Genomic DNA, 23,678 nt, shown 5'->3' with positions numbered 1-23,678 from the left:
AAACTTGATAGGAAGTCATTAGAGAAATGTGCAAAAAATTTTATACAATAATGTTTATCAATACGAAAAAGCAAAGGCAACAAAGGCAAAACAAACAATTGGGACTACACCGAACTAAAAGGCTTGTGCACAGCAAAGGAAACCATCGACAAAATGAAAAGACAACCTATGGAATGGGAGAAAATATTTACAAATCATATATCTGATAAAGGGTTAATATCCAAAATATACAAAGAATTCATTCAACTCAAAGCAAAGAAACAAACAATCAGATTTAAAATTGGGCAGAAGATCTGAATAGACATTTCTCTAAGGAAGACATACAAATGGCCATCAGGTGCACGAAAAGGTATTCAACGTCACTAAGCATTAGGGAAACACAAATCAAAACCGTAATGAGTTATGACCTCACACCTATTAGAATGGCTGTCATCATAAAGACGACATAACAAGTACTGGTAAAAATGTGGAGCAAAGGGAACACTCGTGCACTCTTGGTGGGATTATAAAGTGGTACAATCACTCTGGAAAACAGTATGAAGATTCCTCAAAAAATTAGAAACAGAACTATCATATGATCTAGAGACCTTAATTCTGGGTACATCCAAAGGAAATGAAAACAAGATATCGAAAAGATATCTGCACTCTCAATGTTCACTGCAGCATTATTCACAACAGCCAGGATATGGAAACAACCTAAGTGTCCACCAAAAGCTGTGGTATATACAACGGAATATTATTTGGCCATGAGAAATGAAACCCCGTCATTTGTGACAACATGGATGAAACTTGAGGGCATTATGTTAAGTGAAATAAGCCAGACAAGGACAAATACTGCATGATATCACTTATATGTGGAATCTAAAAAAAAAGAAAAGAAAAAATGTCAAAGTCATAGAAACAGAGAGTAGAATAGTAGTTGCCAAGGGATAGTGGTGGGGGAAATAGGAAGAGGATAGAAAAAGGGTATAAACTTTCAGCTATAAGTTGAATAGGGTCTGAGGATTTAATGTAAAAGATAGGTGACTACAGTTGATAACACTGTATTGTATAACTGAAATTTGTCAAGAGAGTAGAACTTAAATGTTCTCACACACACACACAAAAAAAGTGAGGTAATGGATGTGTTAGTAGTTAACTAGAGGTGGGAATCCTTTCTCAATATACACATAAAGGCACACCTGGGAGGTACCACAGGTTCAGTTCCAGACCACAGCAACAGAGGAGATATCAATCACAATAAAGTGAGTCACATGTATGTTTTGGTTTCCCAGTACATATAAAAGTCATGTTTACACTATACTATATTATCAATACATACGCGATAGCACTATGTCTTAAAAAAACAATGTATACTCATTTAAAAATACTTTATTGCTAAAAAGTGCTAACCATCATCTGGGCCTTCAGCAAGTTGTAATCTTTTTGCTGGTGGAGGGTTTGAAATATTACAAGAAGTGAGCAAATGCTGTTGGAAAAATGATGCCAGCAGTCTTGCTCAACGCGTGGTTGCCACAAACATTTGTAAAAAACGCAGTATCTGTAAAGCACAATAAACAAGGTCTGCCTGTGTATCAAATCACCATGATGTACACTTTAAATATGTCACAAGAATGCTTATCAAAATATGATAAATATTTTATAGCAAAAAGCTATAAAGAGCTTAAACTAAAACGAGGGATTGATTGGTTATAAATTATAGCACATATACATGGTAGAATTCTTTGTAGCACTTAAAAAGGTATGCTTTAGTAAAAAAAAAAGAAGTAACTGATGAGGAAAAATAAACAAAATGAAATAAAATAAAATAAAAAAGGAAATGTGTTGTCAAATAAACTGGCTGCCTTTGCTAAGTCTTCCTCTAGTGTAAAAATACTCTGAGATATTTCTACCATATAAAGTTTGCTGATTTTATTACCAATAAAAAGTCTTATTTAAGGAAAAAAAAGATATGCTTTAGAAAACGTTAATGATAGGAAAATGATCACCACATTTTACAAAAAGAAAAAGAATACAAACAAAATAATATATAATAACACTGATTTTACATGAAAAATATACAATATATAGTTAAGTGGTAGTCATATATATGCATAATGTATGTGACAGATGCATATATGTATGTGTATATATACCAAATTAGTAATCATAGTTATCTCTAAATGGTAGCATTATAGATGATTTTTATGTTTCCCAAATTTTCTACATTATGTATACTTTTATATTTAGAAAAAAGTTATTTTAAGAAACCTCCAAAATCTAGCACAGGACCTACTTTGAAGAAATGTCAGTCTGAGAGAGGAGAAAAGTGCATGCCTTTGATTCCACACAAGCCTAGGGTTGAATCTCAAGTTCACCAACTACAAGCTGGACCTTGGTTATACCACCTGTGAAGTGGGAACCACACCAAATACCTTTTCAGGATAGCTGTGACAATCAACGATATTATACAGTGAAGTGCCCAGCCCAAACACGGGGCTAAGCTTGACAAAGTTCCCTTCTCTCTTCCTTGTATAAATGGTGGTTCTCCTTCAGTTACTGCTGTCTAACTCCCAAAGCACTGTCAGTCTGTATCATCAATTAAATGCTATCTTGCATTATTGGCTATTATTTTTTTTTTTTTTTTTTGCGGTACGCGGGCCTCTCACTGTTGTGGCCTCTCCCGCCGCGGAGCACAGGCTCCGGACGCGCAGGCTCAGCGGCCATGGCTCACGGGCCCAGCCGCTCCGTGGCATGTGGGATCCTCCCGGACCGGGGCACGAACCCGTGTCCCCTGCATCGGCAGGCGGACTCCCAACCACTGCGCCACCAGGGAAGCCCATTATTGGCTATTATTTAATGTATTTTTATTATTTAATATCTCCCCAAGACTAGGTTTCCTGAGGTGCTGATACTACATCTTAACTATCAGAATGACCTAAAATCATAGCAGCTGCTATGAAGGAGAGCTCCTCAACACAGGATATGTCCCAGCAGAAGCTGGGATGCATCTCTGAGACTCAGTGATCAAGGTCCTTCTGTATTGCACCTAGTGTTGTACTGGTCATATGGTGGACACTTAACATGTTTTAATTAATAATCACTTGGTTAATAAACAAAATAATAAAAATAAACAAATAAATGTATTTGGGGGTAAGACCCACCTAGAATCCTGAGACCCATTACTTTATCGACAGCAAACTTACCTAGCAAATAACGTATATAATGTATATAAGCAAACAAGCCAAGGACCCAATGATGGATTATGGTGCCCACGCCATCATCCTGTGAGTCCAGTGTAAACAGCCCCTCACCGGTACCAATTCTCTGCCAGTTCTCCTCAACAACATTTCTAGCTATTTATTTCAGTGGCTAAATGCCGCCCACACTGACATATCCCAGTTCTTCCACTGTAGTGCTTCACATACATATTAAGGCAAAACATTGCTGGGGGGCTTCCCTGGTGGTGCAGTGGTTGAGAGTCCGCCTGCCGGTGCAGGGGACGCGGGTTCGTGTCCCGGTCCGGGGGGATCCCATGTGCCGCGGAGCGGCTGGGCCTGTGGGCCATGGTCGCTGGGCCTGCGCGTCCGGAGCCTGTGCTCCGCAGCGGGAGAGGCCACAACGGTGAGAGGCCCGCGTACCGCAAAAAAAAAAAAAAAACATTGCTGGGAACAGGAGATAGATTTGTTGAAGTGAAAAGGGACAGAATTTGAATAAGCAAAATGAAATGTGAGTATTTGGGTTCTTTACCCAAAAAAGAAATTCCAGTTAGTCAATTGATATTGTATCTCCACAATATCACAGTCAATATCTCCGATGGCATCTCCTGTCTACCAATCACAGTATCTTTGTATACTGCATTGGAAACTGTTCAATGAACAGCTGTACTTCAGATTTTCTACATAGCTGTAATGAGACAGGGAAATATTTAGATCCCTCAGGGGTAGGAAAAATACCCTGTTTGGATTAGGGCCTTTCCTAGATTGTAAACTGGATGAGAAAAATGGGATTATCATCACCATCATCTCAATAATTAAATTTGGCTTTTGCCCATCTTTTCATGTAATATTCACATGTGATTGCACAGTGCTGTCCTTTGGGATATGTAGAAGCTTCTACCTTAATCTCCCAAATGGAGAATTCCAGCTTCAGTGTCAGGGAGCTTTCTCCCTCATCTGGATGTTTAAAAGGAACCATTTGGAGAGACAGCACAGCCTCATTACCATCTCAGAATTCCTTCTCTGAAGCATTATCTAGAAATTGAGCATGTTCCTAATAAGTCAGTTAGTTTTTACTGAACAACATCTCATCAGTGCTTCACACTATGTCAGACACCATATGTTAGGACGAGGGAGAAGAACAACAAAAAAAAGTCAATCACCATGGGACTGACTCATTCTGTTGTTATTTCTTGAGCAATACCTATGTTCTAGGAGCTGTGTTCAAGTTCTTGGTATCTCAAGACAAAAGCACAACCTTGGGCCTCAAGCTCAAGCAATGTAGTAGGGGAGACAATATACCAATCAATGAGAGATCAATGCTGTGACAGAGGTAAGCAAGTAACCCAAACTAGCAGTGTCGAGGAACTTTGCAGAGATGATAAGACAACATCTATGCTGAGTTTTAATATCTAAGAAGAGGGTTTCCCTGGTGGTGCAGTGGTTAAGAATCTGCCTGCCAATGCAGGGGACGCGGGTTCGAGCCCTGGTCCGGGAAGATCCCACATGCCGCAAAGCAACTAAGCCCTTGCGCCACAACTACTGAGCCTGCGTTCTAGAGCCCGCGAGCCACAACTACTGAAGCCCACACGCCTAGAGCCCGTGCTCCACAACAGGAGAAGCCACCGCAATGAGAAGCCCGCGCACCACAATGAAGAGTAGCCCCTCCTCGCCGCAACTAGAGAAAGCCCACGGGCAGCAACAAAGACCCAATGCAGCCTAATTAATTAATTAATTAAAAATAAAAATTTCAGCATGTTAAAAACAAAAGACATGAAAGCTCAAACTGGGAACTGATATAGGAGAGAAGATTAGAGAGATTATGGAGGGGCTGGAATACCAGGCTGAGGATTTTGGACTTTGTAAGTCTACATAAGTCTCTGGGAATGAACTAGATGTAATGAGCTAACAGATACTTGATTCACATGTCCTGAAGTTTCTAGTTGACTTCATCCCGCTACAGTGAAGGCATCAGACTTTGAAAACTTCCATTCAAGAAACAGGTGAGGGCACAATGCAATAATTCATTACAAATGCCTGGCTAGAAGGATCTCATGGCAGCTGTGTTTCTTACCTACAGAAGAGTTAGATAAAGATCAGGGGTACTCCTTTCAATATTCAAGTTCAGAGTCATGGCGGTCTCTCTAGGGCAGGGGTCCCCAACCCCAGGCCGCAGATCATTACTGGTCCATGGCTCATTAGGAACTGAGCCACACAGCAGGAGGTGAGCGGCGGGCGGGTGAGCGAAGCTTCATCTGCCCATCACATTTCGCATTACCACCTGAAACACCCCCACCCCCTCCCACACCCCTATCCATGGAAAAACTGTCTTCCACGAAACTGGTCTCTGGTGCCAAAAAGGTTGGCGACTGCTGCTCTAGGGAATACAATTAGAACGGAAATCCTAGGTCACAGACTACTGGCATTTTTAAATTCTCCTAAATACTGCCAAACTACTGTCAAATAACAATACAAATTTATACTTCTATCCACAAGGGTGTGAAGAGGTTTTTCCATTATTCTGCATCTTCACCTACACTCTGTATTTTCAAACTTTTTATTTTCTGCCAGTCTGAGGGGTATAAAATGGCATCCTGTTGTTGTTTTGAGTTTTATATCTTTGATTACTAGTGAGAAAGACTCCTGCGTATGAGGCATTTGGGTTTTCTTTTTTTATGAACTGCTTATTCCTGGGCTTTCCCCTATTTTTCTACTAGTGTGTTTACCTTTTTCTTATTTATAGGAATTATTTAAATAATAATATTAATAACAAACATCTATTGTGTTTTGCTTGAATTTACTCATATAATTCTCACAACAACCCTACACTGAGTACATACTATTCTTAACCTCAATTTACAAATGAGGAAACTGTGCCACAGAGAATTTAAGTAACTTGCCCCAAGGTACATGGCTACTCAGTAGTAGAGCTGGAATTCAAACTCAGCCAATCTGGCTCCACACTCTTAACCACGTCACCTATACTACACTTCATATATTCGGGACATTAATCCTTTTTCAGTATATGCACTATATAATTCTACCATTATTTTTTTTTAACTTTCCATCTCAAGGAACTAGAAAAAGAAGAACAAATGAAGCCAAAAGTTAGTAGAAGGAAGGAAATAACAAAGATTAGAGCAGAAATAAATGAAATAAAGACGAAAAAGACAATAGAGAAGATCAACAAAACTAAGAGCTGGTTCTTTGAAAAGATAAACAAAATTGACAAGCCTTTAGCTAGACTCACCAAGGAAAACAGAGGAGACAAATAAAATCAGAAATGAAAGAGATGTTACAAGTGATACCACAGAAATACCAAGGATCATAAAAGACTGCTATGAAAAATTACACACCAAGTTGGACAACCTAGAAGAAATGGATAAATTCCTAGAAATATACAACCTACCAAGACGGAATCATGATGAAATAGAAAATCCGAACAGACTGATTACTAGTAAGGAGATTGAATCAGTAATCAAAAACCTCCCAACGAGGGCTTCCCTGGTGGTGCAGTGGTTGAGAGTCTGCCTGCCGATGCAGGGGACACGGGTTCGTGCCCCGGTCCGGGAAGATCCCACATGCCGTGGAGCGGCTGGGCCCGTGAGCCATGGCCGCTGAGCCTGCGTGTCCGGAGGCTGTGCATCCAGAGCCTGTGCTCCGCAGTGGGAGAGGCAACAACAGTGAGAGGCCCGGGTACCGCACAAAACAAACAAACAAAAACCTCCCAACGAACAAAAGTCCAGGACCAGACAGCTTCACTGATAGACTCTATCAAACATTCAAAGAAGAATTAACACCAATACTTCTCAATCTCTTCCAAAAACAGAAGAGGAGGGAACTCATCCAAACTAATTTTATGAGGCCAGCATTACCTTGATAACAAAACCAGACAAAGACACCACAAGAAAAGAAAATTACAGGCAATATTCCCGATGAACATAGATGCAAAATTCCTTAAAAAAAAATTAGCAAACCAAATTCAACAATACATTAAAAGGATCACACACCATGATCAAGTAGGATTTATTCCAGGTATGCAAGGATGGTTCAACACCCATAAATCAGTCAATGTGATATAGCACATATTAACAAAAGGAAGAATAAAAATCGTATTACATCTCAATAGATACAGAAAAAGCACTTGACAAAATTCAACAGCCATTTATAAAAACTCTCAACAAAGCAGGTATAGAGGAAATGTATTTCATCATAATAAAGGACAGAGCTAACATTATACTCAGTGATGGAAAGATGAAAGTCTTTTCTCTAAGATCAGGAATAAGACAAGAATGCCCACTCTCTCCACTTTTATTCAGCATAATATTGGAAGTCCTGGCCAGAGCAATTAGGCAAGGAAAAGAAAGAAAAAGCATCCAAATTGGAAAGGAAGAAGTAAAACTGCCACTATCTGCAGATGACAGGATATTATATACAGAAAACCCTAAAGACTCCTAAAGACATCAAAAAACTATTGGAATAAACAAATTCAATAAATTTGCAGGATACAAAATCAATATGCAAAAATCTGTTGCATTTTTATACACTAATAACAATCTATCAGAAAGAGAAATAAAGAAAACAATCCCATTTATAATTGCATCAAAAAGAATAAAACATCTAGGAATAAATTTAACCAAGCAGGTAAAAGACCTGTATATAGAAAACTATAAGACATTAATGAAAGAGATTTCAGACACAAATAAATGGAAGGAAATTCTGTGCTCATGGACTGGAAAAATCATTACTGTTAAAATGTCCATACTACTCAAAGCAATCTACAGATTCAGTACAATCCCTATCAAAATTCCAATGGTATTTTTCAAAGAAATAAAACAAATAATCCCAAAATTTGTATGGAACCACACACACACACACACACACACACACACTGATTAATCAAAGCAATCTTGAGAAAAGAACAAACCCGGAGGCATCATGCTCCCTGATTTCCAACAACATTACAAAGCTGTAGTAATAAAACAGTATGGTATTTGGCTTATGGAACTGAAGTGAAAACCCAGAAATAAACCCATGCATATGTGTTCAATTAATTTACAAAAAAGGAGCTAAAAACACACAATGGGGAAAGGACAGTCTCTTCCATAAATGGTGTTGGGAAAACTAGACAGCCACATGCAAAAGAATGAAACTCAACCACTGTTTTACACCATACCCAAAAATTAACTCAAAGTGGATTAAAGACTTGACCGTAAGACCTAAAATCATAAAATTCCTGGAAGAAAACATAGGCAGCAATTTCCTTGACATAGATCTTGGCAATGATGTATTTAATCTGACACCAAAAGCAAAAGCAAAAATAAACAAGTGGGACTACACCATAGTAAAAAGCTTCTACACAGCAAAGGAAACCATCAACAAAATGAAAAAGCAACCCACTGAATGGGAGAATATATTTGCTAATCATACATCTGATAAGAAGTTAACATCCAAAATACAGAAAGAATTTATACAACTCAACAGCAAAAACACAAACAATCCAATTTAAAAATGGGGAGAAGATCTGAATAGATATTTTTCCAAAGAAGTCATACAGATGGCCAACAGGTACATCAAAAGATGCTCAACATCACTAATCATCAGGGGAATGCAAACCCAAGCCACAATGAGATACTGCCTCAAAACTATTAGAATGGCTCTTATCAAAAAAGACAAGAAATAACATACACTGGCAAGGATGTGGAGAAAAGCGAACCCTTGTGCACTGTTGGTAGGAATGTAAATTGGTGTAGCCACTCTGGAAAACAGTATGGAGGTTCCCCAAAAACTTAAAAATGGAACTACCATACAATCCAGCAATTCTACTCCTGGGTACTTATCCAAAGAAAATGAAAACACTAACTTGAAAAGATATATGCACCTTCACTGCAGCTTTGTTTACAATAGCTAAGATATGGAAACAACTGAAGTATCCATCAAAGGATGAATGGATAAAGGAATTGTGGCACATATACATAATGGAATAGTATTCAGCCATTAAAAAGAATGAAATCCTGCCATTTGCGACAGCATGGCTGGATCTCGAGGGCATTATGCTAAATGAAATAAGTCAGACAGAGAAAGACAAATACTGTACGATCCTTCTTATACATGGAATCTTTAAAAAAAAAAGCTCATAGATAACAGAGAACAGATTGGTGGTTGCCATAGGTACATGTGGGGATAACATTTTTTAAAAAGACAATAATAATAATAGTAAAGATAATAATAAACACATTACATGTTAATATAAATAACAATTTGACAAAAAATACATTTTCCAGGGGCTTCCCTGGTGGCGCAGTGGTTGAGAGTCCGCCTGCCGATGCAGGGGATACCGGTTCGTGCCCCGGTCCGGGAGGATCCCGCATGCCACGGAGTGGCTGGGCCCGTGAACCATGGCCGCTGGGCCTGCGCGTCCGGAGCCTGTGCTCCGCAATGGGAGGGGCCACAACAGTGAGAGGCCCGCATACCGCAAAAAAAAAAAAAAAAAAAAAAAAAAATACATTTTCCAAAACAAATTAGTGAGAAGAGCAGCAAAAAGCAAATCAAAACCCAGAAAAACAACTTTCCATTTGAAACGAAAATATCAAATATATACAAAAAAAGGCAGAATGGTATTATGAACTCCTATGTACCCATCACCCAGTTTCAACCATATCAACTCATAGCTAATCTTGTTTCATCTACACTCCACCCACTTCACCCCTCCCCTATTATTATGAAGCAAAGCCCACATTATCCTTTCCTCCAAAAACACGTCAATATGTATCTCTAAAAGGACTCTCTTTTTTTTAAACATAGCCACAACACCATTGTTACACCTGAAAAATGATTCTTTGGTAATATTTTTAATTAAGTAAAATTTTTTGAAAGGAACTTCTCTCGTGGCGCAGTGGTTAAGAATCCGCCTGCCAATGCAGGGGACACGGGTTTGACCCCTGGTCCGGTAAGATCCCACATGCCGCGGAGCAACTAAGCCCGTGCGTCAAAACTACTGAGCCTGCGCTCTAGAGCCCACAAGCCACAACTACTGAGCCCATGCGGCACAACTACTGAAGCCTGTGTACCTAGAGCCCGCGCTCTGCAACAAGAGAAGCCACCGCAATGAGAAGCCCGTGCACCGCAACGCAGAGTAGCTCTCACTTGCTGCAACTAGAGAAAGCCCGCGGGCAGCAACAAAGACCCAACGCAGCCAAAAATAAATAAATACATTCTTTAAAAAAAATTTTTTTAAAGAAAATTCCTTTCTTAAATGAAGCTCTAATTGTAACTTTAACTGCTACATTCCTCCAATAGTATCATCTGGTTAATTTTGCTTTCTTCTTGTAATACAAAGCCAATTTTAGTAAAACTACTTTCCTTATAATGAAAAGAGGAGAAATGGGAAAGGGATACTTATAACTGAAAAGGCTCAGCCCAGAAAATAATATACCAACTGATTTCTTTCTCATCATTCCTAGCCCCAGAGTTATCTGACTATTCACCTGAAATCTAAGGATTTGTGGCAAGGACACTGGTATAACAGCCAATTCTCCATCAACACAATCCACTAACAATTGGCAGTGGAGCCAAGACAGAGAAAAGAAAGGGATTTTCAACAATTTTCCTTGTTCCATTAAGCCAGGTTTTACGGCTACTGATGGCAGCTGGGAGTAGGGAGTCCTCCTGAGAGATGGAATGGACCAGCAAAGGCCTTTGTCTGACATCAAAGTACAACTGCTGTTAACTCGCTCCCGTCCGGCTCCAAATCTGAGTCTACTTATTCTGAAAACCATTTTTGTCCCCTGGCCCCTGTCATCTTGTTTCTCTTGTTAACTGTTTCCTGTCAAGAGAAGAATCAGCTCTACCAGGTGAACAGAAAATCAGACCATTTGTCTTCTATTACCTAAACCCAGCACTCAGCAAGCATCAGAATCAGTTCCCATTCCTCTCTATCCTGAAAAGAAACAAACCCACTGCCAAGTTTCTGTGCAGCCGGAGCCTGGCCCCACTCCCATCACCATGCCCTGGAGTGATCAACGGGAAGGACAAGGCAGCCTGAGTTATGCCAAGGACAGACACCACTCTGAAGCTCAAACTGTTTCTACGGAGGGTTACTACCCTGACATGTTAAAGACAAAACAAAACGAACACCAACAAACAAACAAACAACGCTGTTGAGCGCCTGCTGCCCCTCTCCGCGAAGGAGCTGGTGTGTGACCAGCAGCGGCGGGCTCTTCTGACCCCCGTGTCCTCCCAGGGCTCTCACTCCAGTCAGATGCTCTCGCCTTGTGGTTCAATCCACATTTCACAGGAGGTCTGCAGTGTCAAAAAAACACTGCCCTGTCTCTCGAGCTGCCGCTGTCCCCAGGCCGTGTGAACAGCCTGCCAGGGAGGGGGCAGCTCCCTGAAGACAATGCCTTCAGAGACCAAAGAGGGTTTGAGGCCGCTGTGACCTTAAGGACTTTCATCCTGAAGGGATTTCACATTTATCTTGAGAAGTCACTTCTTATCTGTCATACAGAATGGTCAGTCAGTGGTCCCTGCATCACCTGATGGACACAGAGCCTCAGAGACGTGTCAGCCTTCTGAGCTGACTCTGGGCCACCTAGTTTTTCTGCCTGGGCCATCACTGAGTAGTCTGGTTGTGTCTCCTCTCAAGGGGTAGCTGGGACGGGATGTAGAGCCTGGCTGCCCAGAAAACGCCACACACCAGTATGATTCTCATACTGAACAGCCCGAGAATCACACTGCTGTTGATTCTGTTAAACTACAGATCACAGTCTACTCCCACCAACCTTCTCTTGGAGACTCCTCACAGAGTTGTCCAGAACCTTCCCGCTCCAGGGTGGAGATCCCACACCAAAAGCACCACAGTCACTTATGGGCCATTATCTAGAACTGATTTCCACTAGGAGTCCCTTCACATTTTATACTCCAAACTTTCTGAAAGTCTCACACCGAATTATGAGCACGTATCCTAAATCATCGTGATGCCTCCACAGCTTCAACTTTAACCCCAGGAATATCAAAGAAGCGGTCAGTTCAGCAGTTGGTTCTGCCACAATTACTCTCCATCTGTTCTGTACAAAGATAAAGGCTGACTTTGACATTCCCTCTTATCCGATGAACCTCAAATACACCCCACCCCCCAGCAGCCTCACTGCCTCCCTTCCCGCTTTAACACACACACACACACACACACACACACACACACACATGCACACACACACACATTTTTATATGGAAAAGCCCAAGGATGCCTCCTGTCCAACCGCATAACAAATATTTTTCAATGGCCATCTTTTCCTCCAACTGTTTGGAGTCTCCAAACTCTTTAATAACAAAGGGCACTGAAATGGGCCTATCCATGGGGGAAATTCATCACCCAAAAGGTCATTTTAAGCACAGATCACCTTAAAATTTACGTCTCTCCTCAGCCTCATACTGTTGATGATTAGCAGGGCACCTGTAGGTGGGCCACAGTGTCTGCTCTGCAGACATCAGGGCAGCTGCCCACAGCCTAGCAAGGAAAATGCCACGCTCCATCTTCCACCTCTTGCCGCTCTGGGAGCCTAAGTTTTTATTTCTTCTGCTGCAGAGACTGACATGCCAATAAAAGTTCTTCAGTCACTGATGAATTATAACTTTAGTCTCCTACACAATCACACCCCTATGTGACAGACCAGAACCTGTGCCACCCAAGGTCTTGCTGAGTCTCCTTCCCTCTCAGTGTTCAGAGCTCTTGAATTCTCACTTGCTCCTTGACCCCTCACAGCACCCACCACCTAAAACTACCACCACCTCCACTTATGTCTGAATATATATCTCACAAACAAAAACATGTTAGAGCCAGAGACAAGTTCCATCAGAAAACAAACTGCTTCTAGCCTTGAACTTTCAAACTGCCCTAACTCCCTCTTTACCCCCTCCCCCCAGCTCTGGACTAATCCCCAGATAAATCCATGCCCCTCTCCTCTAATGCTGGAATTAGGAACCAAAGGAGGACTAGCCTCTCCACCTAAACACATATTGAATGGGTGTTGTCATTAGCAGTGTCCCCAAGGGGGGGAATTACATCACCTCCAATAAGAACATCATTCTCCAGTGGAGAAGAACAACCACACCGAAGTCAGGGCCTCACCCCTCACCCCTTCCACGCTCATCCTGGAATCAGCTAGGCCTCCCCATCACCTCCGTGCCATACCACAACCTCCTACAGCAGGGACACTAATAAACAGACCTGCTGAGAGTTAAGTATTACCCAGCACTGCACCTGGAGAAATAACCCCACCAGATAGCTCGAGCAATTATATAGCATGGTTACCCAGAGTCGGGGATCCCCCAGAGACAACAAGATAGTTTCAAGCATCAAGGGGCAGACCTGAAATAGATTTTGCTTGCCAAGCGCAGCAGTCGCTAACTACTAGTACTTGACTAGCAGGTAAAGTTTGAGGAGCAGCACCAAGCTCCTCACTGCTCGCCACATTCCACTTTCATAAGTTTGAGGCCAGTAATACAAACCGCTGTGTAACTACCCCTTGAACATGCCCACCTACCTCCTCCAGACCCCCTAAGGGGGTGGGGCTTGCCTCCAAAGAAAGGGTGCCATCCTCTTCTGAGAAGGACGTGGAGCTCTTTTCAGGCTCTGTATCTTTAGGCTGGACCCCTCGTAAGTGCAGCCCATCGCTGCCATAGCCAGAGGAGGAGGGCAAGATGCTCTCAGTCAGGCCACTGATGGATAAATCACTCTGAGAAGCAGGCAGTCTGGGAACCTGAGGGGGCACTCGACCCACGTGGGCAGGCTCTGTGCAGCTCTGGCCTCTCGGCTGGGCCGGGAGTGACGAAGGAGAACGCTCCACAATCCAGGCACCTGTCTGAGGGGCGCTTAAAATACCCTTGGTTCCTCCCCCTACACTCCATCCGTCGGAAAGATGGTCTTGATTCCTTGTGTCAGTGGGGCAGTCTGTCCTGGGGAAAGTGCTGCTCCCAAATCCAAGCTGAGTATCTCCTTTCTCCACCGCAGTCCCTCCATGCAAAGGCAGCAGCACAGCCCTGCTGCTGCAGGACGCTGTCCTCGGAAATTCCACCAGTTGGCTCACTGACTTCTCACAGCTCCTTTCTGCGGGGTTATCGAGCAGGTGAGCGATGACAGTCATCCCCTCTTCCAGGGAATCCCAGACCCCTCTGGCAACTGATGACTCATTCTCTAACAAAAGCTGAGCAGTCTGGATCTCCCCCTGGAATCTCTCCTTCACCTGCACAATCATCCCGTGATCTCCCACCCCTGAGTCAGGGGCCGAGTCCCCAGGCAGTAAAATGTCTGTGGGGGGTGGCTCTACCCCTCCCACTCCTTCCTCCTGTTGGAGACTCACTGTTAACTTCGTCAGGGTTTCCGTCTCTTCGATGACTCCAGTTCCTTGCAAGGGTTCTTCCTCACGAGAGACCTCTGGAGTAGGGGTTTTCTTCCCCCTCCACTTCCTTTTGAACCGAACCCTTTTCTTAGGAGATATGGGAGTCTTCTCAGGAACAGCTATTGAATCTTTCGGCTCCTTAACGCAGCCCAGCGAATTTCCCATTGCTTTCCTCTCCTAATCTCAGCAAAAACGCAGCTAAGCCAGTCCTGGGATCCCAGAGAAATCCCAACCTTGGCTTCATCGGATTAGATGCACATTTAAAAACATGCACTATGCCGGCGATCCCTCCAATTCTTCCTCCCTCCCCGCCTCTCTCTGTCTCTTCCAGCCGCTGCCGATTCAGACAGCCATCTTACAGGCTCAGAGCTGCAACAAGACAAATTCAAAGCATCTCACTGCAGTTCAGAAATCACTTGACCTAAAAGCAGACAGAAACCGGATTGGCTACAGCTTCCTCTCTCCAAATATGAGGTAATTGGAGCACTGCCTTCAGAAACACAAACAGAAAGCAAAAAGGAGCTAGAAACCAGGGGAGGGGAGGAATTAGGGAGGGCAGGAAGGAGGGAGGGAATGTAAGAGTAAATGGAAAAGGGAGGGGGAAAGAAAAGAGGCCCTGGGAGAAGGTAACGTGAAGGAAGGAGGAGGAGAAAGAGGGGAAAAGCAAGCCAGCGGCTGGTACCAACCAGGAAGGGAAGGGCCAAGAGGAACCAGGGCCGGGGACGATGGCCCCCAAACTGTGAAGTGAAACAGATTTCAATTGCTGCAGCAAGATGTCCAAAAGAAAATATCAAGCAGGATTAACATACTCTCGATTTTTTCAGGTCACAAACAATAAAATTATAACCAGAAGAGAGACCAGAGCGTAATCCTCATAGTTACAAAAAGAAACACAAGCTTTAAAGATCTAGTCTCCTGTAGCATTTATTTCCCTACTTTTGAGAGAGAAAGAGAGAGGGAGAGAGACATCTGTTAATTCTGCTGGCCAATGACACACGGAGGAAAAACCCGGAAATCGGCTTTGAGTACAGTATATGGATGCTCGGTAAAAAGGATACCACTTCCGTATACAACAGAGAAGCAGCGTTTCTGCTGAACAATACTTGACACGAATGTCCAACAGTAATTACTGCTGCTACTGACAGCTAACATGTTTTTAGCATTTGTCATGTGCCACGCCTCATGCTAAGCTATAGATTGTCTCACTTAATTCCCACAGTAACCAAATGAAGTCAGAACTATTATTTTACACTTTAAAGATAAAGAAACTGAGGTTCAAGAAAGTGGATTCCTTTGCTCAAGGCTACACAGAGTGGCAAAGCCAGAACATGAACCCCTGTTTAAGACTTTGAACTTCAAACCCTTGTTACACTGCCTTCTACCTGCAGCAGGGATGGAAGTCTGTACTCAGTTAAGTAAAACAGGAAGATACTCCACTGTTTTGAATTGGCAACTAGACTCACATGGACCAAGGGCTGAAACAAAAAGATAACTCTTGCTCTTTGGGAGTAACAGAGGAAGTCAGTAAAATGAGGCCCAGATGGTTTTTACTCAAATTGCAGCAGGGCAGGAAGTCTGAATTAAAGGTCTAAAAAGTTGGTGGGACCTCCCTGGTGGTGCAGTGGATAAGACTCTGTGCTCCCAATGCAGGGGGCCCGGGTTTGATCCCTGGTCAGGGAATTAGATCCTATATGCATGCCGCAACTAAGAGTTCTCATGCCACAACTAAGGAGCCCGCGAGCCACAACTAAGACCTCGTGCAACCAAATAAATTAATTAAATAAATATTTTTAAAAATAATTACAGGAATTACTTTAAAGCTGATCTTTTAAAAAAAAAAAGTCTAAAACGTTGGATTCAAAAACCACCCTGTTGTACCAGTGGGATTTGCCCACCCCAGTGTTTTTAGCATAGCGTGTGACAGGTGAGATAACAGTACAATCCAGAGGGCTCCAAATGCAGTGGAAGGACAGAGCTTATATGTGTTTCCTCCTGGTCAAATCTATTTATTCTATACCGAAATGATCCAGACCACACTGCAGAGAGAAATAGTCAGCCTGGCTCTACGTAAGCCTACCTACCTCTCCTGGAGACCTGAAAAATGCCCGCCACCAAAGGAAAGCAAAAGAACCCCTAAGCAACAGCTCTTCCACAGCACTTCTGAGACCCTACTGATGCCCCATCTGCCTCACCATTGCAGGAGGTGTCCTTTCTCCCCTAAGCCTTTACAAAGGCTGACTGGGAAGCTGCAGCACCATCTGATGGCCATTGTACACCACAGCAAGAAACAAGACAAGGAGGTTAGCGTGAGAGAGAAACTCAGTCAGACTCCAGAAAAATCACTTAATCGGCAAAAAATCTGATGTTACAATATAATTCTCCAGGCAGGTACCAGGCCTCTACTCCTTCAACAAAGAGCGCTGGAACTATGGAACTTCTCAGATGTACACCCCAAGGCTCAAGCTTGAATTTTGCTCATGAAATACAAGCAAACTCAATTCCTGAAAACGATCAACTCAGGGGCAAGACAGACAGCCTCTGGATATGACTGCTGCTGCTGCAGTTTTCTCTGACAGACGGGCCTGACAGAGCTGAGCAGGTTACTTCTAGGAGCCTTTTCTTTCTTAAACTTCTGCATATGTTGGGCAAATCAGGCTTTCATTTCCTTCTGCTCCAGAGGAAAACTGGTCTAGGAAACGAGCAGAGTTCAGCAAGGTAGACCTAGGTTCAAATTCCCAGTTCTGTTAACTCAGTAGCTAAGTAACTACCCTGCTAAGTGATTCAGTCTCCTTACCTCTAAAACACGGATGCTACCCTTTACTTAATGGGGTTGTAGAGAGGGTTCATGAGATGGTGTCTTGAAAGTGCTCGGCTCCCTGCCTGGTCTATGTTAAGTCCCTTTTCTCCTCATTTACTACTGGAGCTAAGAGGTATGAGGCACTCCACCACCACCAGGGTCCTAATACACTCTTTTTCTTGATTAGGCTCTAAGGAAAGTAGTAGCTATGTTCTGACGTCCAAAGTTTAGGTGCTTGTTTTTCTCCATAGGGGCGCTGCTTCCCCTAGTTTACTGAGTAAGTTAACTCTGATCACAAGGACTTTTCCCTGGACCACCTTCTCATCTAGCCTGAACTCTCAACACATGGCCAGCTGCCTTCTGGGAGAGCAGATTTCTAGTGCCCACATATTTTTCATCTTTTATCCTTTGGCTTTTTCTAGTTAACTGTTTACTGCCCATAGGTCTCCCATAGAGACAGCGGGCATAAAAGACTCCAGAGCAAAAAAGCTTATTCATTCACTCTGCAAGCATGAATGATGCCTCATCTACATGCCAAGCACTACGTGTCATAAAGTACACACAAATGTAAACCCAACTAAGACCACTCTTGACCTAAACTCCCAGACTTCTTAAATTTCAGAGTGCTATACATACACTAGTATTTAATAAACATTTGAAAGTTGGAAAGCTAATTTTGTCAGATTCTGATTTTTAAAGAACTTATCTTCTAGAAAAATCATAAATCCTAACATGTACCTTGAAACAGGCCTGGACAAAACCAAGAGATAAGAAATCCTATTATTAGTATCTGGATGTATAACCTAAAAAAGTCAGTTGGTCTCTGTGTTTCAGTTTGCTCATCTGAACAATGGGCACAGGAAAACAGACACCACAGTCTATTTATCTGTTCTACCTACCCCACAGCTTCGAGGAGACCAATTTCATACAATATCCATTCATTTAACAAGTACTTATTGAGTGAAACAAATAACCACGTTACAAAGCAGTATGTGTCACACAACCCTGTAAGTCATACTGGCCTCAGAGTGACTGAAAAAACGAAAGGTATACTGGAAAAGAAAAACAAAAGCATATATAAAAGCAAATATAAAATATTAACATCTGTTTAATTTTGAAGGTGACTACACACATGAAGATCTGTTATATACTTTTCTGTACTTCTCTGGGTAATTAACAATTTCATAATTAAAAACTAAAATCGGGACTTCCCTGGTGGCGCAGTGGTTAAGAATCCGCTTGCCAATGCAGGGGACTCGGGTTCGAGCCCTGCTCCGGGAAGATCCCACATGCCATGGAGCAACTAAGCCCGTGCACCACAACTACTGAGCCTGCGCTCTAGAGCCCGCAAGCCACAACTACTGAGCCTGCATGCCGCAACTACTGAAGCCCACGCACCTAGAGCCCGCGCTCCGCAACGAGAAGCCACCACAATGAGAAGCCCACACAGGGCAACAAAGAGTAGCCCCCGCTCGCGGCAACTAGAGAAAACCCGTGCGCAGCAACGAAGACCCGACACAACCAAAAAATAAATAAATAAAATCCTTAAAAAAAAAAAAAGAATACATTCTCCTGCAAACTAAAACCACAAGGAGATACCATTTCACACCCACTATGATGGCTATAATCTAAAAGACAGACAATTACAAGGATATGGAGAAACAGGAACTCTCACAATTGAGCTAGTGGGAATATAAAATGGTTCAGCCACTTTGGAAGACACTTTGGCAGTTTCTTGAAAAGTTATATATAAACCTACCCTATAACCCAGCAATTCCACCCATAGGTATATAGCCAAGAGAAATGAAAACATACATCCACACAAATATTCAAATCAACGTTATTTATAATAGCCCAAAAATGAAAACAACCCAAATGTCCATCAACTGCTGAATAAACAAAATATATGGTATATCCATACAACATAGATGAACCTCAAGAGTATTATGTTAAGTGAAAGAAGCTAGACACAAAAGAGCACATATTGTAAGATTCCATTTAAATGAAATGTCTGGAATAGGCAAATCTGTAGAAACAAAAAACATATTAGTGGTTGCCTAAGGCTGGGGATGGGAACAGAGAATAACTATAAATAGACAAGAAGGACCTTAGTGGGATGATGAAAATGTTCTAAAATTGGATTATGGTGATGGTTATACAACTCATAAAAATCACTGAATTACACAATGAAAATGCGTCAATTTTATGGTACATAAATTATACCTCAATAAAGTTGTTTTTAAAAAAGAATGTATTTTCTTAAACAAACGATAGAATGATAACCAAAAAATGTTTTAAAACAATAAGCTAACTATATGGAAAGGGAAGAAACAGGATGGAGGGGGCAGAGATGAAAGCTAGACTTCACTGAACACACCTTGTGTTCACTTTTTTAAATTTCCCTTTGGAACAATGTATATGGTCTATAAAATATAAAATAAAATTGAAAGGGAAAAAAACAATCCCTAAAAACTGAAGGAATATAAAAACAAATGAACTTAATTGTGTATTGAATTAATGGCTTAACAACACAGAGAGAAGTTACTTCAAATGACTATAAAACAAAATTATTTGTACGTCCTTAGGAGATAAACACTAAGGACAAAAAGAACTGCAAAGAAATCACAAATTTTTCAGTAATTGTGTTGTTAATAATAACAGTCACTGTTATTTTGATTCAAATATATTACATATATATGACTTTCTATATATGCTATTATATATATGATTTTATGTATGCGTGCATCCGTGTGCTTGTGTGTGTATGAAAAAGGGAAAAAGTAATGTGTTGCTTAGATAGCATCAAGATTTTCAGCATAAGAAAAAAACAGGATACAAACATAAAGTCAAAGAAGTTGAATAAAACTCTGTAATTCTAAGTATGAATTAGAAACATCATTATAAATTCTTGATTTTTTTAAAAGAGAAAAATACAAGTGTTAGCTAGCTCTGTCCACAGAAAACGCCTAGAGACAGTGACCAACCCGGTAGCACTCAGACTGTTGTCAACAAAGAATTTCAGTTCCTTGGAGAAATTGCTAATCCCAGGCCTGAAACAGGAAATATACAAAAAATATCTGGAACAGCTCTTCACACAAGAAATAAAGCACATTATCAAGACTATGGGGATCATGACAAAGGACTCAGAGTCAACTTGATAAAAGTCATTGGCCAAAGATGGAGCTGAGTATTAGGAAAAATTACAGCTGTATTTGATTAGAACACATTTAAGTCTGTTAAAAATCCATGAGTCACACTGATACTAAAGGAAAATAAATATCAACAAAGAAACTTTCGTTGGTCTTTAGAGAAACTTAGAGGATCAACTAATTATTCTGAAAACTGGTAAAACAGAGGGAAAGATGAAAGCATTAATCTTTCTATCTTGCCTTTCCTATAGGAGCTATCTCTCAGGGTAATGGATAAAGTAAAATTCTACTTTACAAAAGAATTATAGAATTTTGAGTATCACCATTTTGCAGCTTCTAATGAAATAATGGAACTAGCAATGACAAACAGTAGCTGCTAAAGTTTTAGGTGAAGAGCTAACAGTGAGTGGATCTACAATGGATGGATCAGGCTGATAACACCTGAACTCACTAATCAAGCTTAACATCACGAACAGACGGACGACAGACATTATGTGCCTTCTGACGTGTAGCAATAAAAGTATACAACTCGGGACTTCCCTGGTGGTGCAATGGTTTAGAATCCGCCTGCCAATGCAGGGGACACAGGTTCAATCCCTGGTCAGGGAAGGTCCCACATGCCACAGAGCAACTAAGCCCGTGCGCCACAACTACTGAGCCTGAGCTCTAGAGCCTGTGAGCCACAACTACTGAGCCCGCTTACTGCAACTACTGAAGCCCGAGCTGTAGAGCCTGTGAGCCACAACTACTGAGCCCGCTTACTGCAACTACTGAAGCCCATGCGCCTAGAGCCCATGCTCCACAACAGGAGAAGCCACGGTAATAAGAAGCCCACACACCGCAACGAAGAGTAGCCCCCGCTCACTGCAACTAGAGAAAGACCAAGTGCAGCAATGAAGACCCAACACAGCCAAAAAAAAAAAAAACAGTATACAACTCAACATCACCATCCTTGCCCGTCCCCATCCCCCCCCACAAAAAAGAGAAACTGAGTATGATCCAGCCTCAGGTCTAAAACACCAGTTTACACGCAATACAAGAGAGGGATGGAGGATGCTGTTAGAAAACATCCCACAGATGCCACCAGCATCTTTACATAAATTGCATAGGACAAAAGACCTGATTTATTCAACAAACCAAAAGAGGAGAAAAAGAGGAGGGGAAAATTTAATACATGTGTGGACTCTGTTTGGATTCTGATTCAAACAAGCCATGTTTTAAATGAGATAACTGGGGAAATCTGAACAATGCTCAGATATTCAATGGTTTTAAGAAATTACTGATTTTTACAGTGTTATAACACTGTGGTTTGCTTAAATGAAGAGTCTTTAAGAGATACACACTGAAATATTTACAGATGAAATTATATGATGTCTGGGACTCCTTTCAAAATAATCTCCTGGGGGTTTGAGGAGTGGATCAGGATATAGACAAAATAACACTGGCCATGAGTACGTAACTGTAGGGCTAGGTGATGGGTACATGGTGGTTCTATACTATTTTCTCTGCTTTTATATATGTTTGAAATTTTTCATAACAAATTTTTAAAGAGAGAGTGAGAGAACATTTTCCTGATGCAGTGTTCAGTTAAGGAACATTACCACCATCTCCTCTGTCCCAGGAAAATTTTAATTAGCCAGTTCAATTTTCATTCCTTGACCCCTGAATTTCCCTTTTGTTGAATTTAGTTGCAGTCAGGAGAAACAAAGACCCAGTGGACAGCTTCCTCTTACCTCACACCTATGAGGAATAACATTGGTCTCTCAAAGTGAAGGCAGGTCTGTGGTGAAATACAAACAACCAACAAAGTTTCTCTAAAAAACCCCTCTGTTCATAAGGGTGCCAAGAGGGTAACTCTATGAAAGCTCAGCAAAGTTCTTGTTCCCACCCTGCCAAGGCACACTGCCAAGTTCATGTTCGTGGTTATCCCTATATCCGAAGCATGCCTGAGGACATCCTGTGGTTCCACAAAAACACACGTTACCTCCACACTTTCGTAAGCCTACTTATGCTGCAGATTGCCAGCACTGGTTCCAAATCAGAGCGCCAAGAAATAAACCCTGAGCTCTCAGAATTTCCCAGATTCTCAGGAATTCTGGGACACCTGCTGTTCTGCCTTCACCCAGCAGGTGGCGCTGACTCCCCAACTGGGACATCACAGCAGCCACAGCCCTGGGAGTCACTGCCTTGAGATATTTATATTAGCCTTCTTTTCCCACCTGCTCAAGAAATGCTCCCCGGGGACTTTCCTGGTGGCACAGTGGTAAAGAATCTGTCTGCCAATGCAGGGGACACAGGTTCGAGCCCCGGTCTGGGAAGATCCCACATGCGGCGGAGCGGCTGGGCCCGTGAGCCATGGCCGCTGAGCCTGCACATCCGGAGCCTGTGCTCCGCAACGGGAGAGGCCACAACAGTGAGAGGCCCGCGTACTGCAAAAAAAAAAAAAGTTTGTAGTAAAGAAAAAAAAGATCCCACATGCCACAGGGCAACTAAAAGCCCACGCCACAACTACTGAGCCCGCGCCCACGCGCCACAACTACTGAAGTCCATGCTTAGAGCCCGTGCTCCACAAGAGAAGCCACCGCAATGAGAAGCCCACACACCACAACCAAGAGTAGCAAGAGTAGCCCCGCTTGCCACAACTAGAGAAAGCCTGCGTGCAGCAAGGAAGACCTAATGCAGCCAAAAATAAATTAATTAATTAAAAAAAAAAAAGTGCTCCCTGTAATCGATCAGCCTTGTATACAGCTGTTGGGTACAGGAGAACTGTCTGAGAAATAGTTTTGTTTAGTTGAGCTAATGTGATTCAAGATAGTCTACTTATAAAAATAGGGCTGTGATTTTCCAATAGCAATCCAGACTTGAAAAGGATTTATCTTCTTAGGGGGGACCAACAGGAAGGCTGTGTGACCATGTGAACACTACCAACATGCCACTGTTCTTGGGTGTGATGGATGCTACAAGGTTGTGATTATAAACACATATACAAACCCAGAGACCAAGGTTCTTGCTATGAACTGAATGTTTGTGTCCCCTCGAAATTCATATATTGAAGCCCTAACCCTGATATGATGGTATCTGGAGGTGGGGCCTTTGGCAGGTAATTAGGTTTAGATGAGGTCATGAGAGTGGAGCCCTC

At 42.1% G+C, this 23,678-nt stretch overlaps 2 protein-coding genes across 2 annotated transcripts in view; both read right to left on the bottom strand.

Annotated features, from left to right (window-relative positions):
• The window catches only part of MACF1 (microtubule actin crosslinking factor 1), a 240,964-nt gene that overhangs the window by 173,298 nt on the left and 43,988 nt on the right, over positions 1-23,678 (bottom strand).
• Positions 13,170-15,119, bottom strand: LOC116743981. The gene has a single exon (XM_032613249.1). It carries the CDS (start codon positions 14,756-14,758, stop codon positions 13,676-13,678), a length of 1,083 nt encoding a protein of 360 aa, XP_032469140.1. The 5' UTR covers positions 14,759-15,119; the 3' UTR covers positions 13,170-13,675.

This window comes from Phocoena sinus, chromosome 1, assembly GCF_008692025.1.
Source record: "Phocoena sinus isolate mPhoSin1 chromosome 1, mPhoSin1.pri, whole genome shotgun sequence".
NCBI lineage: Eukaryota > Metazoa > Chordata > Mammalia > Artiodactyla > Phocoenidae > Phocoena > Phocoena sinus.
This window is presented reverse-complemented; position numbering and strand designations above follow the sequence as displayed.

What these genes read in the sequence shown, in the direction of transcription:
- LOC116743981 (XM_032613249.1), bottom strand. Translation starts at nt 14,758, where the DNA reads ATGGGAAATTCGCTGGGCTGCGTTAAGGAGCCGAAAGATTCAATAGCT.